Below are 14529 nucleotides of genomic sequence, written 5' to 3' on the forward strand. Positions count from 1 at the left end.
CGATGCCTCCCATCATAAAACTAGTTTTCTTCCAAATATACTACTGATCTTTGAAACCTGCCGCAAGTGTAGTCACAGCACAGGAGTGTAAACACGCAACATCAAATGCCTGGTGCCACTTCCTCATTGTTAGGGAATGGTAAAAAAAACAAAAAAACAATAGCAGCACCGAACGTCCAGGACCTTATTAATTCCTGGTACTGACCAATCAGCAACCGGTACCAAATAATATCGGTGCTTGGTACCATCCCTATCAGACAGTGCAACATTTTATCTTCCTGAGTAAATTCCTTCGTGGTAAAATGAATTGTTCTATCATAACTCCAATTCAAATACATATTCTGATGTAAAATGCACTTGGGACACCAGAGGTGTTGCTCAATGTAGGTGTTTCCAGACTTAAAGGGGTGTGATGTGAACTCTGGTAGAACCTTGGCTTGTATAAGATGAATCAGCGTGACGTCACTTGCTACCCAGAAATGCGGAACCCCGCGGCAGTTATTCGTATGAGTTGAGCCAAACAAACGTTAATACCTCAAAAACTATACATCACCATCACTTATATTTTGACATTCTGAGTGAGAGCAGAATTGGCTCAAGAGTTTGATGTATAATATATGCATATCGTGTTAAAGTTGTGTGAACTGTCGCAGTTTTTAAAATGTAAACAGAGTCAGACACTCAAGCCTCTCAAAGCTCACGCTCCATAGGTTTCCATTGCTGTTGCCACCCAGTGACGTGGTTTGTTTACCAAAATGCTGCCCGGTTGATCCCTCATAGCTTTCTGGAATTGATAAAACCCCAAATTCTGTGATTCACTCTCATCTGTTGCTCCAGTAGAGACAATTAGAGAGTTCAGGTTAAATTAAGGTCAAGTTCCCATTAAGTTACGGTGCAGTTAGGGGTAAGTTTCCCACCCAACTCAAATTCAACTTTTTATTACAATTATTTCCAGAGAAAATTGCCATATGAAAATATTGTCCCAATAAGAAGAAGTGCATTCTGGACCTAAGGTCACAAACGTCAAGGCACAAACTGCAGATGTATTCATCTGGTTGGTTATAGAATGTGTATAGAATGGAAAGACTACAGTCTAGTAAGCCAGTAAGCCCTCCGCAATATTTCATGTAATGTTTTTGCTTTATTCTTTCTTCAGATTGAGTGGCTGCAGCTTATCAGAGACTGGCTGTAAAGACCTGGCCTCAGCTCTGGAGTCCAAACCCTCCCTTCTGAGAGAGCTGGACTTGAGTTGCAATGACCTGCATCACTCAGGTCTGAATCTGTTCTCGGCTGTACTGGGAAGTCCAGACTGCAGACTGGAAACTCTCAGGTAAAATCAGTTTGCACTTTGCAGTTTTTCTCAGTTGATTCAACACATTTCTCGTCTCTCAAAACAGGATTCCTGAATCTGCAAAGGTCGCCCTGCAGGTTTTACATAAGGATTTGGATTTTATTGATCCAGCTTCATATACACAGCAGTGAAGCTCAGTGACTGAGAGAAGATCATCCATGCTCTGATATCTTGTCATTGTTACTGCACCTCTCTCTGTTCCTCTCCAGCTGCTTCAGAATAGAGCAGCTGGATTTTAACCAGTAGGAAGGTGACCTCTTCATCTCCCCAGTTTTAACATAATGTCGTCTGGTTCCCAGTTCATATTCATATTAAAATGCTGCTGAACACATTTAAAGCAGGCTAGTTTTGGTCCTGAATTTCACTGTGGAGCTCTTAGTTCCCTGTGAGCTGAGATTTCCAGGTCGTGAGTTTCCTCCAGACTCAATACTGAAGGTGGTTTCACTTTAGTGCTCAGGGCTTCCAGACTGTGGAAAGCCATGCCGAGGTACTTAGGTACAGTAGGCTCCAGATTCACTATCATCTTTAAAACTCCTTGGAAAATAAACTTTGATTGACTTGCTTTTGTCTCATTTTGTGTCACATGTTTTGTCTCTCCTCACTTCTTCATCTTGTTTGTATTTTATATGATTTACATCCATTTGCTTTTAAAGTGTTTCATAATTTATCCACTTTTTTTGTTTGTTTTTATAGCTCAATGTGCAGCATAACAAAGCATGTGCAATTTGGAGCATTTATTTATCCAATCAGCTTACAGCACCATGTGTGAATACATGGTTAGCATGTGCGACCCAGTGGGAATCAAACCAGTTTCCCTGTCAGTGTTTGTGCTCCAGTCTGCTTAGTATACAGCACCATGCAAACACACTGGACCTGCTTTAGACCAGGCCTCACCAATAAAGTCTGTCAGTAGAAATAATACAATAATGACATTAATGGTCAGTTAGCCTCATCAATAAAGTCTTGTCAGTACAAATAATACAATAATGACATTAACTATAAGGGTCAGTTAGCCTTATCAATAAAGTCTTTTCAGTACAAATAATACAATAATGACACAATATAAGAGAATAACATGTCTTCTTGTCCTTCAGGCTGAGTGTCTGTCAGCTGTCAGAGAGAAGCTGTGAAGCTCTGACCTCAGTTCTCAGCTCACATGCCTCTAGTCTGAGAGAGCTGGACCTGAGCAACAATGATTTCCAGGATACCGGACTGATGCTGCTCTCAGCTGGACTGGGGAGTCCACACTGTAAACTGGAGACTCTTAGGTCAGGATCATTGTTACTGTTCAACAGACCATTTAAATTATGTTCTACATGGGCGTCGGTAGTGTAGCGGTAGATTCCCTGCCAACACGAGGGTTGCATCCACGTGTTACCTCCGGCTTGGTCGGGCGTCCATACAGGCACGATTGGCTGTGCCTGAGGGTGGGAAGCTGGATTGGGGGTATGTATCCTGGTCGCTGCACTCGCGCCTCCTCTGGTCGGTCGGGACGCCTGTTCGGGGGGAAGGAAACTGGTGGGAATAACGTGATCCTCCCACGTGCTACGTCCTGCCGGTGAAACTCCCTTGTCAGGTGAAAAGAAGTGGCTGGCAAATGTGCATGTGTGTCAGAGGAAGCATGGCGCTAGCCTTGGCTCTCCCCAGATTGGAAGAGGGTGGAGCAGTGACCGGGGCAGCCACTAGAGCAGCAGGGGGAATTGGCCAAGTACATTTGGGGAGAAAAATGGGGGGGGAGGGGGGTCAGAAAAAAAATCTGCTCTGCACATGTATGTCAAAGAAAATATGTGAACCCTCATTTTCCTGCTGAAGTGATTTTTGAAACCAGCTGAGAAACCATCTTTCAGCTCTACTCTCTCTCTGCTGAGAGAATATTTCATTATTTCTCTCCACACTGCCTCTGTTGGTGAAACCTGAAGCAAAGGACTTGTCACAATATGTTAAATTGAGTGCAGAACTGAAATGAAAACGCAAATATTGGAGACAGTTTTTTTTGTATTATAAGTGATTTCAAAGCAGTTTATTAATGAGAACATCCAACATGTAGCTGGTTTTAATCAAAGAGTTTCCACTGAGAGCTACGTATGATCTGTTTTTAGAGGGTTAGATTCAAAATAAATAAATGATAAACTATTAGTGTTGAGTGATGACGCTGAAAATGTTACAATACAAATGTTCATATCAGGCAGTGTTGACTTTCATAACTATGCAAAATCACTATTTCTCTAAGTTTAATTTTCCTCCTGAATAAAAGTTGAATAGAAGATCTGTCAAATTTAATTTAAAACACGTTTTTACTGACAGAATACTCGACTTAGAGTTTGAATGAGGAGAAAACAACCTGAAAAGTCACATTGAACACGTTCAACAACAGATCCTCCTGGAAGACAATACAGCAGCAACTGGTCAGCAGTTACATTACATTTCTTTTTGTGGTTCATACTCAAATTAATATTTACAGTGGCAGCGAGCTTCAGTTGGTGCTCTCAGCCGAAGGCCTTTCAGCTGCCAGCTGGCTGCCATGCAAAGAATTGGACTTTGTTACACCATAATGGACATTAAAGAAACTAATCACCTATATTGTTTATTAAGAGGTTGAATGGGTTTAAGTAATTATGTTACTAGCACTTGTGCACTTGAAAAAGTGCACAATTATTGTTATAAGCAAATTTGTACATTAGATCCGAGGAAATGGCGGCCATCTTGGATTTAAGGTCAAATCTGACTTCCCCCCACATCTGAAAATAAACCTTATGGTATTCACTCACTATCTGATTTGTGAAACTTTTATCCCATTTGTGAAAAGCAAAATAATAGGTGGTTTCACTGAGATTTCATAGTTTTTCCCCATCTAGACCACATAAAACCAGGTCCAGTTCAAAATACATTACACTTAGACCTTTCAAATCTGGGCTAGATTACCAAGGGGACCTGGCCGACACCGTCACCAAGAAACACTTTGAGATTTGGGAAACTTTTATCCTATCTGTGAAAATGGAAAATGGAAGATTTCATTGTTTTTGCCCATCTAGACAGCATAAAACCAGGTCTAGTTCAAAGGCCTTTCAAATCTGGACTAGATTACCAAGGGCACCCTACACTCTCACCAAGAAATACTTTCAGATTTGTGAAAGTTTTATCATGGTATGAGCACACTTGAACATTAGACTAGGGAGGAATGATGGCCATCTTGTATTTGAGGTCAAATCTGACTTCCTTCCACATCTGACAATAAACCTTATGGTATTGACTCTATACGTGAGAAATGTCATGCTTTTTAGACAAGGAGTGCACAAGTGTTATAAGCACATTTGTACATTAGACCCGGGGGAATGGCAGCCATCTTGAATTTGAGGTCAAATCTGACTTCCCTCCACATCTGACAATAAACCTTATGCTATTTACTCACTATGTGAGAAATTTCATGTTCCTTTCAAAAAGTCCACAATTCCTGTATTTTTGGGAGCTTATCCGCTCGCTCTACTATTTGAAACTCTGGCAGGGAATGAGTTAACACCAGCAAGACAATCAGCTTTCTCTGTTAAAGGAGCAAAACTATGGAACAGTCGAGTCTACCTACTGAGCTGAAAACACAACACAATTTTAATGTTTTTAACAGGGGTATTAAGTCATGGTTAAAAGAGAAACAACTGTGTTCTCACACTTAATACCCTTGTAGATCTCTGGTGGTACTCTGTGTATTATGTCTGTATTGTGTGTACATTAGGGCTGGGCGATATCTCGAATATACTCAATGTATCGCGGCTTGTGCCACGTGAGATGTAGAAATGACTATATCGCGAACATTTGAGTATAATTGTCACGCATTGTTTATAATTTAAGCCGCTGGCATGACTCGCTTCACGTTTCCTCTTGCCAGCTCTCCCTCTCAAGGGAGAGCTCTGTCACACTCAAGGGAGGGGGAATCACATGGATACGTCAAACGCGTCAAACCGCGTCACACACCCGTCCCCAGCAACCAAGGCGAAACATGGCCGCCTCCAGTGTGGCTGCTGACTGTTTCAAATGATAACAAAACAACCACTATTGCAATTTGCAATACATGTCCCGCAAGGTTTCTGAGATTAGGGGAAAGTCTGAGCTGGCGTTACGCTAAACCAAACGTGGGGAGGAGGCAGCGGATTTGTTTGGCGTTAACGTTAGCTGTTGTGATGGGGGCTAACGGGGCTAACGTTAGCTAGCTGGTTGTGGCTACCTAGTTCTAGTTGCAGGCAGCGCTCCACAAGCTTATTGTGACCAAAATCCCCGCATTTAAAGCACTTCATACTCCCAGAGCTGGCGTAAACCATAGAGAACCTCATGCATTACTCAAAATGAAACGTCCAGGGTTTGTGTCTCCAAAAGCAACTAACGCTAACGTTACATGCAAGGTAACGTGAAGCTAACGTAGTCTATAATCTAAACGTAATCTATAAGGAAAACGAATGCGCACATTTACATAAAAGTCAACATCATCACATAGTGTCTTTTCTTTAATCTAGAGGCATCATTTTTCAGTCAAAAGTGAGACGACACAGATATGATGGCGTATAGTGAGGCTTTCCATGCCTCACTATAGAACTGGCCCAATGCAAAATTCAGACAGCTTATATGTTGCCGTCATGCCAATAAGAGTCTAAATTGCCTTTTATGTTTTATCGGCAGACTAAGCAGCTAGGCTTTCGGTTCTATAAAAGCCATTATTTTTTGTATTGACTATTGAGTGATACACTTTACTAAAACAATCATATTATATCACAATAGTGATGTCAGATTTGCTTAGGTCAGAGCTATGGAATATTAAATCATCCATCTTTGCTCACTACATAATAATAATAATAATACATTTATTTTATAAGGCGCCTTTCACGGCACTCAAGGTCGCCGTACAACAAGTAAAAACAGTTACAAAAATACAATCAAAACAGTTAAATTACATGACAGAAAAAAAGCACAGAGCTTGCAGCAGAGCAACCAGCGGGAGATGTGTCTCAGACATACGCCTGCCTAAACAGGTGTGTTTTGAGGTTTGTTTTGAATGAATTGATGGCGTCGATGTTCCTGATGTCGGGGGGGGGAGGGAGTTCCAGAGGCGAGGGGCAGAGCGGCTGAATGCTCTTGCATTGGTGGACAGACGGGCACGGGGGACAGTGAGGTTGATGGAGGAGGCAGACCTGAGGGACCGGGTGGGAATGTTGAGGTGGAGGAGGTCGGACAGGTATGGGGGGGCGAGGTTGTGGATGGCCTTGAAAGTATGGAGGAGGATTTTATAGTCTATGCATAGTTTGATGGGGAGCCAGTGGAGTTGGTGTAGAACGGGGGTGATGTGACTGATGACAGGGGTTCTGGTGATTATACGGGCAGCAGCATTCTGGACGAGTTGAAGCTTATGGAGGAGTTTGTGGGGGAGGTCAAAGAGAAGGGAGTTGCAGTAATCCAAGCGGGAGGTGACGAGGGAGTGGACCAGGATTGCGGCGCTGTTGGGAGTAAGTGAAGGGCGGAGGCGCGGTTGATGTTGCGAAGGTGGAAGTAGGCGGACCGGATGGTGTTGTTGATGTGGGAATGGAATGATAGGGTGCTGTCGAGGACGACAGCACCACCTTCTTTTTTACCCCAGGTGTGCATAAAATACATGTTAAGAACTTATGGAAAAGTAATGGAAATCCATTGGTCAAAATGTGTATGAACCCTGAAGGGTTAAATTGAGCATTTATGAGAGATTTCAAAAATATCGAGATATATATCGTGTATCGCGATATAGCCGAAAAACATCACGATATTCTTTAGAGGCCATATCGCCCAGCCCTAGTGTACATTGTGTGTACTGTATTGTATGTACATCCTTGAATATTTGTATGTATAGCTTTCCTCATGTGGTTTTATATTTGATTATGTTTCTTTTCGGGTATGTCCTCTGGGGTGTATTTTAGTGACTTTCTGTATAGTGACTTTCTAGTCAATACATTTGTATGTATAGCTTTACTCTTGTGGTTTTTTATATTTGATTTTGCTTCTTTTTGGGTATGTCCTCTTGGGTTGTGTTTTGGTGTAGGAGTCGCCTGTGGACAGGTGTTGAAAATTAGCGTTCCGCTATGAACACTTAACACTGTGTATCTGTGCATACATGTATGTTACATCTCCAATGCTCTGTGATGTCCATATCAAATAAACTTAACCTAACCTAACCTATGTGTGTTTTCCTGTGTGTGTGTGTGTGTGTGTGTGTGTGTGTGTGTGCGTGTGCGTGTGTGTGTGTGTGTACGTACGTACGTACATGCGTGCGTGCAGGCTGTCAGGCTGTCTGCTCACAGATGTTGGCTGTGCTTCTCTGGCCTCAGCTCTCAGCTCCAACCCCCCCCATCTGAGAGAGCTGGACCTGAGCTACAATCATCCAGGAGCCTCAGTGAAGCTGTTGTCTGCTGGACAGTGGAGACTCAGGTATGGAGAGGGACCATCTGCTAGAACAGGGATTCCCAACCAGGGGTACGTGTACCCCTAGGGGTACTTGAGCAGCTTGCAGGGGGTACTTGGAATGATTGGGGAATACAATTTACCTCCAAAATGATAAATAAATATATATATATTCCAAGTCATTTCATAAGCCCATTGTTAAAATGTGATGTGTGTGCCGCAACTAGTTCTGCTGGCAAGTGTCAACTGCTACTGTTCTGCTACTGATAATGCCAAAAAAACAACTAAAAAGCCCAAACACCGGCAGTTCAGTGAAACATATATTTTGTATAGATTTACTTGTATGTAATCATCAACACGCATGAGAGAGGGGGGTACTATTGTCATGGAAAAACAGTTCAAGGGGTACATAAGACAAAAAAGGTTGGGAACCACTGTGCTAGAAGACTGAGAGTCACACACATTTTTTGCAGCATTTGTAGGTTTTTTATCATTTTATACAGGCTGAGAATGGTAGATGTGTCTAAATAAGGGTAAATTGTAAAATGTATAAATTTCTCAACACACTGGTAAATGTGGATAAACAAGCAAGCCCTGCCTGGAGGTGTGAGTGACATGACTCGAGTGTGTCTTTAGTCTTTCGGAAAAGAATAAAGACACACCTTTTCATGCTCCATCTGGGCCCTTCTTGAACTAACTTCTTTCTCTCTCTAAAAAATCATGTGGAATAAATAATGGAATGGAATAATAAAAAAAAAAGTGGGAAAAAAAAATGAACTTAACTTTACCACTATTCCTTCAGATGTTGTAGTTGTCATAGACTGTGTTGCATAGTTGATTGCTCTATTGCTGACAAAAATGTGTTATTGTAAGTTGCTTTGGATAAAAGTGTCTGCCAAATGACGTAATGTAATGTAAATGTAATGAGTCGAACCACCATCCAAGCTGGACTAGCTAGCACCAGGCAGGGCTGAGCTGAGTAGGTCCAGCTGGACTAGCTGCACCAGGCAGAGCTGAGTGGAGCAAAATAGAAATTAGAAAAATGAAGAGAAATTAAAATCAAGCTGTCAAGCTGAACACAATGTCAGCAGCCGACAGCCAACAGCTGCTGGCCAGCATGGAGAAATAAGGCCAGTTTCCACAGGGTTTTCCACAGGGAGAGCTGCCGGACATAGTATATCAGAATCGGATCGGATGTGGATCGGTGCATCCCTACCTTTAACATCTTCTGGTCAAGGGCTGGTCAGAGTCAGCTGTTTGGCGTTCACTCAACATGAACATCTTATCATTTAATCAAACCGTGCCTCTGACCAGACAACAGAGAATGAGCTCCTCGTCTGCATGTGATACATGATTCAGATGTAACGTCACATGATTTAGCACATTATACAACAACAATAACACAATTGGATCTCTTTAGGCAATCTCTGTTTATTCTGACAAAAGCAAGCAAATAATAACAATATCCTCTGGTCAAGCATGAAAATCTAACATTGCACTGACAGATTACCTTCAAATTCACCAGCCATTAACGTTAAATAGTAAATCATTATATTGTGTAGCAGCGTTTTGGCTGATATGTTATTGCAATGATCCCGGGTTAATGACTAAACTCGTTAACGTATCAAACTTGAAGCTAAGTCAAAGTACTAGAAAATTCATTGACATAGCCCTTGCTGTCTCTAGAAAGTGCATTGCCCTAACCTGGAAATCAGACTCCCCTCTCTCTATATTAAAATGGATAACAGAGATGACTAACTGTATTTCTTTAGAGAAAATTATGTATGTTCTGAAAAACAGACTTGATGTATTTCTAAGTATTTGGCAACCTTTTATTGAGTACATGAAAATACTAACTCTACCAACTGTGAACTTGCTATGACTTCTGAACACCTTAAAAAAAAAAAAAAAACTTGGTTGAGATATCTCACCGTACTTCATGAAACATTATTATTATTATTTTTATTTTCCTTTTCTTTCTAGTAATTTCTGTTACTGCTTTTTCTTTTTTGTCTTTAATGGGAATGAGTTGCATTATGTGTTGTTGTTTTTTGTCTACATGAAAACTTTAAAATAAAATATATGAAAAAAAAAAGACTAAACTCATCAGCTATATGTAGTTAACTTTAGACGTCTCAGAAGAGCATACAAGTAACACCTAATGAGCCACATGCAGATTAACGTTACGACACTTTAAACATAATATATGACAGCATTGTGCCTGTTGGGTCTCCATAACGTGTTAGCCTCCATGGTGCTCGCCGCTCGGTCGGTGTCATCAGATCAGTCCAGTCCCTTGAAGAAATGCACAGCAATACCGTGTTATTCATCACTGTTAACGTTACACATTTACAGTTGCAGTTATCTAACGGAGCCACCTAAGGCCACCTTAGCAGTGCCCTGCTACCAACCTGCTAATGTAACCTGCCTTATGCAAAGGATGTGTCATTGGCTCATTTTAACACACATTTCAGGAAAATCACTCTTCATGATGTCAACAAAACAATGGCCTTTGTGTCCTGGCATGTGGTCTTGTGCTCTAACAAAATGTGCGACACAGAAGGTGCCCCCCCCCCCTCCCCCCCCAGATTTTCATAATGCTGGCGCTGTCAAATAAATTTACACCTGGTTATCCACCTCAAATAGTGACAGAAGTGAATTTAATGATGAAATAGTGTGTGAAAAATGTAAAAAATATACCGTGTTGGACAATGACTTCAGTCTCCACCTGAAGAGTCACAATGCATTATGGGGGAGATGAGTATATTGAGTAAGCCCCCGGTCTGTACTCAGAAATTTGTGAATATCTCGCCTACACAAAATTAATATACTGTACAGTGTGAACACACTACCTCTTCAATTTGAGTATCAAAAGTACGCTGAGTAGAGCTATCCGAACAGGCCCATTGACTCTGATTCATAAAGTTGAAGCTGAGGAATATTGTTTGATGTTGAATGGAGGATATGAATCACAGCGTCTGGAAAATCACTGTTATGGAAGTTTATGAAGGTTATTTGTTCATGATCAAAGAGATGATGCTGTCTGACTTTATTTACCCCCCTCCCCCACAGTGTGGACCATGATGCAGTGCGGTGGTTGAAACCAGGCCTGAGGAAGTGTAAGTGTGTATTTAGTTTGATTCAGTTTCTATTGAAATAGAAAGCTCATGTGTGACATCATTCTGAAACAAGATGGCTGAAACAAAATGTGTTATGATGAAATTGAAGAAATAAACAGTCAGTCTATTAATACCATAAAACTTCAATTAAAAGCCAAGTCCCATATAGACATCAATCCCTTTTACTGGCCGGATGTCGCTACACGTTTTGAAAAATAAATGCCCGCCTCAGTATTTATTTATTTAACTTGCATTCAAACATCAGTCCCAGGTCAGATCACCACAGAGAGAAAAAAGTCCTGAAATTCAAGCGGTATTTTTCTTTTTGATGAACAAAAGTCAGAAGCAGCAGTGAGACATTTCTCCATTGATTCCAATAGAGAGAGAGAGAATGGTGACAAAATAAAGGTGATCTATGCAGTTTGGCTTTCAGCAATTTACTGTTGTTAAGATTATTTAAGATGATGATCAGCATCATGTTAGTTGATAGTTGATTCACTTCACATTAAAACATGGTCAAAAGCAGCAAATAGGCTACGTTCCACACTTTGATTGAGCACATTGGCTTCATTCATCAAAATCCATTACGAGCTCACAGCAGCGTTTGACTGCGTTCCACTTGACTCACTTTCTTATTGTAGATTCTCCCATTCGTCTCCTCTGTCTCTCCTGCGCTCTTTTTAAAGGAAATCAAGGAAATCCACTTCCTTCCTCTTCAATCCATTCAGTCTTTCAGCTTATAGGTGACTTGACTAAACCTCAACATATAGACAGTTTTCACAGAACTGTGTTGCTGCCAGCTATTGTATTAGCAAACACTGCAACAGGAAGTATAGGGGCAATTTAGAATGTTTATGTTGTCTGTGTGGGTCAGGCTTTTTAAAGGCCGGCACCAAACCAAACCGTGAAGAGAGCCAGCTCGCCTGTTAAAATATGTGACAATGGAGCCCCCAACCCAACCTGGCAGCCTGCAAACTACAATCTAATTTAACTCTCGATTATAGGGAGGAGACTGGAGATGATGGAGGCATTTTAATAATGCTAGCAATTCTAAGAGACTCTAGAGACGATGCGCCATGGGCGTAACATGTTGTGGGATTTGATTATGTCACGGTTTGTGTTACAAATCGCTGATGATGTCACGATTTGCTAACACCGCCCGCCTTAGACAATTTTAATGACTCTGGAGACAATGTGCCATGGGCTCAACATGTTCTGGGATTTATGATGTCACAATATGGGTCACAAATCAGTGATGATGTCACTGAGTAGCTCACACGCTCAATTTCTAGGGTGGAGACTCTGGAGACGATGCGCCATTCGGACGAGGCCTCAAATGTTACGGTCGCAAATGGATGTATATATTTTCATGAAGTAATTTTGGCATCGTTTGTTGTCTAGGGGTGAAACATACATCTTCCATGCTAACCATATAGCACACATAAATGGTATATCAGTTTACCTCGACCCTCATAGCTGTTGACCAACCCTCTCTCTCGGTCAGGCTCACTTGGCCCGGCGCCCAGGCATCGTTGTATTGGTCTGGAAAGCAACGTGAACAGGCAAATCCGTAGATTCCAAAACAAATGTCATATACTAATTTGAATTAAATTGCACAATGGATACTGTAATCTCCATGCGTAATGTGATGCGATCTCCACACCATCACATCATACATCACATCAACACCATCACATACCAATAACACTGTGTTCTATAACTGTCACATCCTCGCTCTCTCTCTCTCTCTCACACACACACACACACAAACACACACACACACACACACACGCAAACAAACAAACACACACACACACACACACACACACACACAGACAGAGGGGCGCAGAGCAAATGAATGGGCGTTCCCAAGTCATCTGCTATTCTCCGTGATGCGCAGAATGTCACTTGCGCTCGCGCAGCAACAGTGATTCATGCAGGATTAACTAAGAGGATTAATTAATTAAATGATTCAAAGACGTGGTGAGCTTGGTGAGGCCGTTAACATCCACACAACCAATCAGTGTTGCTTCTTTCATTCCCTCCAATTCATTTGTGTAAATGCCAGGTTGTCCATATGCATCAGACATATCCAAAACACAGCGGTCATTATAGATACATCTACTAATCATTTGTAGGTTAATACAACAGGGCTTATTACATTGTAGCCTATATATTTATATCATCACTCTGTTTAGGCTAAAACATATGTTGTGCCTAATCTAATGTCCACATTCTAACTGCACGCTTACTGTAATTAGAGGTTTCCTTCATCATAGGCTCCGCTATAACATACACATGTAAACAATGTGTGTTTCTTTAAGGGATGTGTGAGAATTTAATTCTAGCCTATTTCAGTATATCTAAATGGTCCACGTGTGGGGATCATCTTAATAGGCTATATCATGGATGCAGGGAAAGAGGTTACTTACTGTAGGCTATCAGCCAACACAAGTCATCTACTGTTAATACACTACAGGGGCCAGTTGCACCAACTGGTCTTACACTGGTCTTAAGCTAAGTTGGTCGTAACTTTACGACCTAACAGCTACGCCGGTTGCACCAAGACGGCTTAAGCCTTCTTTTCAGCCAGTCTCTCTCCCTCAGTCTCTCCCCCCCTCTCTCTCTCCCCCTCTCTCTCTCCCTCAGTCTCTCTCCCTCAGTCTCTCTCTCCCTCAGTCTCTCTCTCCCTCAGTCTCTCTCTCCCTCAGTTGCTCTCGTCTCCCTCTCTCTCTCCCTCTCTCTCCCTCAGTCTCTCCCCCCCTCTCTCTCTCCCCCTCTCTCTCTCTCTCCCTCTCTCTCCCTCAGTCTCTCTCTCTCCCTCAGTCTCTCCCGCTCTCTCTCCCTCAGTCTCTCCCCCCCTCTCTCTCTCCCCCTCTCTCTCTCCCTCAGTCTCTCTCCCTCAGTCTCTCTCTCCCTCAGTCTCTCTCTCCCTCAGTTGCTCTCGTCTCCCTCTCTCTCTCCCTCTCTCTCCCTCAGTCTCTCCCCCCCTCTCTCTCTCCCCCTCTCTCTCTCTCTCCCTCTCTCTCCCTCAGTCTCTCTCCCTCAGTCTCTCCCGCTCTCTCTCCCTCAGTCTCTCTCCCCCTCTCTCTCCCTCAGTATCTCTCCCGCTCTCTCTCCCTCAGTCTCTCACGCCTCTCTCTCTCCTCTCTCTCCCTCTCCATCTCCCTCTCTCTCTCCCTCAGTCTCTCCCACCTCTCTCTCTCCTCTCTCTCTCCCTCAGTCTCTCTCTCTCCCTCAGTCTCTCCCGATCTCTCTCCCTCAGTCTCTCCCGATCTCTCTCCCTCAGTATCTCTCCCGATCTCTCTCCCTCAGTATCTCTCCCGCTCTCTCTCCCTCAGTCTCTCCCCCTCTCTCTCCCTCAGTATCTCTCCCGCTCTCTCTCCCTCAGTCTCTCACGCCTCTCTCTCTCCTCTCTCTCCCTCTCCATCTCCCTCTCTCTCTCCCTCAGTCTCTCCCACCTCTCTCTCTCTCTCTCTCTCTCTCTCTCGCTATTTCTTGCAGCTTTCACAGTAACATTTATGGGATAATGAACTTAAACAAAACTATTACCACTGCAGGAATATTTAGTTTTTAAGGTATAATCCATCAAGTGTGATATTGTCAGCAAGTCAAGTCACTGCAGCTCTATGCACAGTAGCAGGCAGC

At 42.5% G+C, this 14529-nt stretch overlaps 1 protein-coding gene across 1 annotated transcript in view; it reads left to right on the top strand.

The window, feature by feature from the left end:
• LOC310791613 (protein NLRC3-like) overlaps window positions 1-14529 on the top strand; it is a gene marked incomplete at both ends in the record, with an annotated part of 109034 nt that overhangs the window by 38814 nt on the left and 55691 nt on the right. Inside the window, 2 exons of the mRNA XM_083653277.1 lie at window positions 1157-1330; window positions 2518-2619. Of these exons, the coding sequence (XP_083509403.1) occupies window positions 1157-1330; window positions 2518-2619 (276 nt within the window). The remainder of the gene's footprint in view (window positions 1-1156; window positions 1331-2517; window positions 2620-14529) is intronic.

This window comes from Poromitra crassiceps (genome assembly GCF_964638095.1).
Source record: "Poromitra crassiceps genome assembly, chromosome: 16".
Lineage (NCBI taxonomy): Eukaryota > Metazoa > Chordata > Actinopteri > Beryciformes > Melamphaidae > Poromitra > Poromitra crassiceps.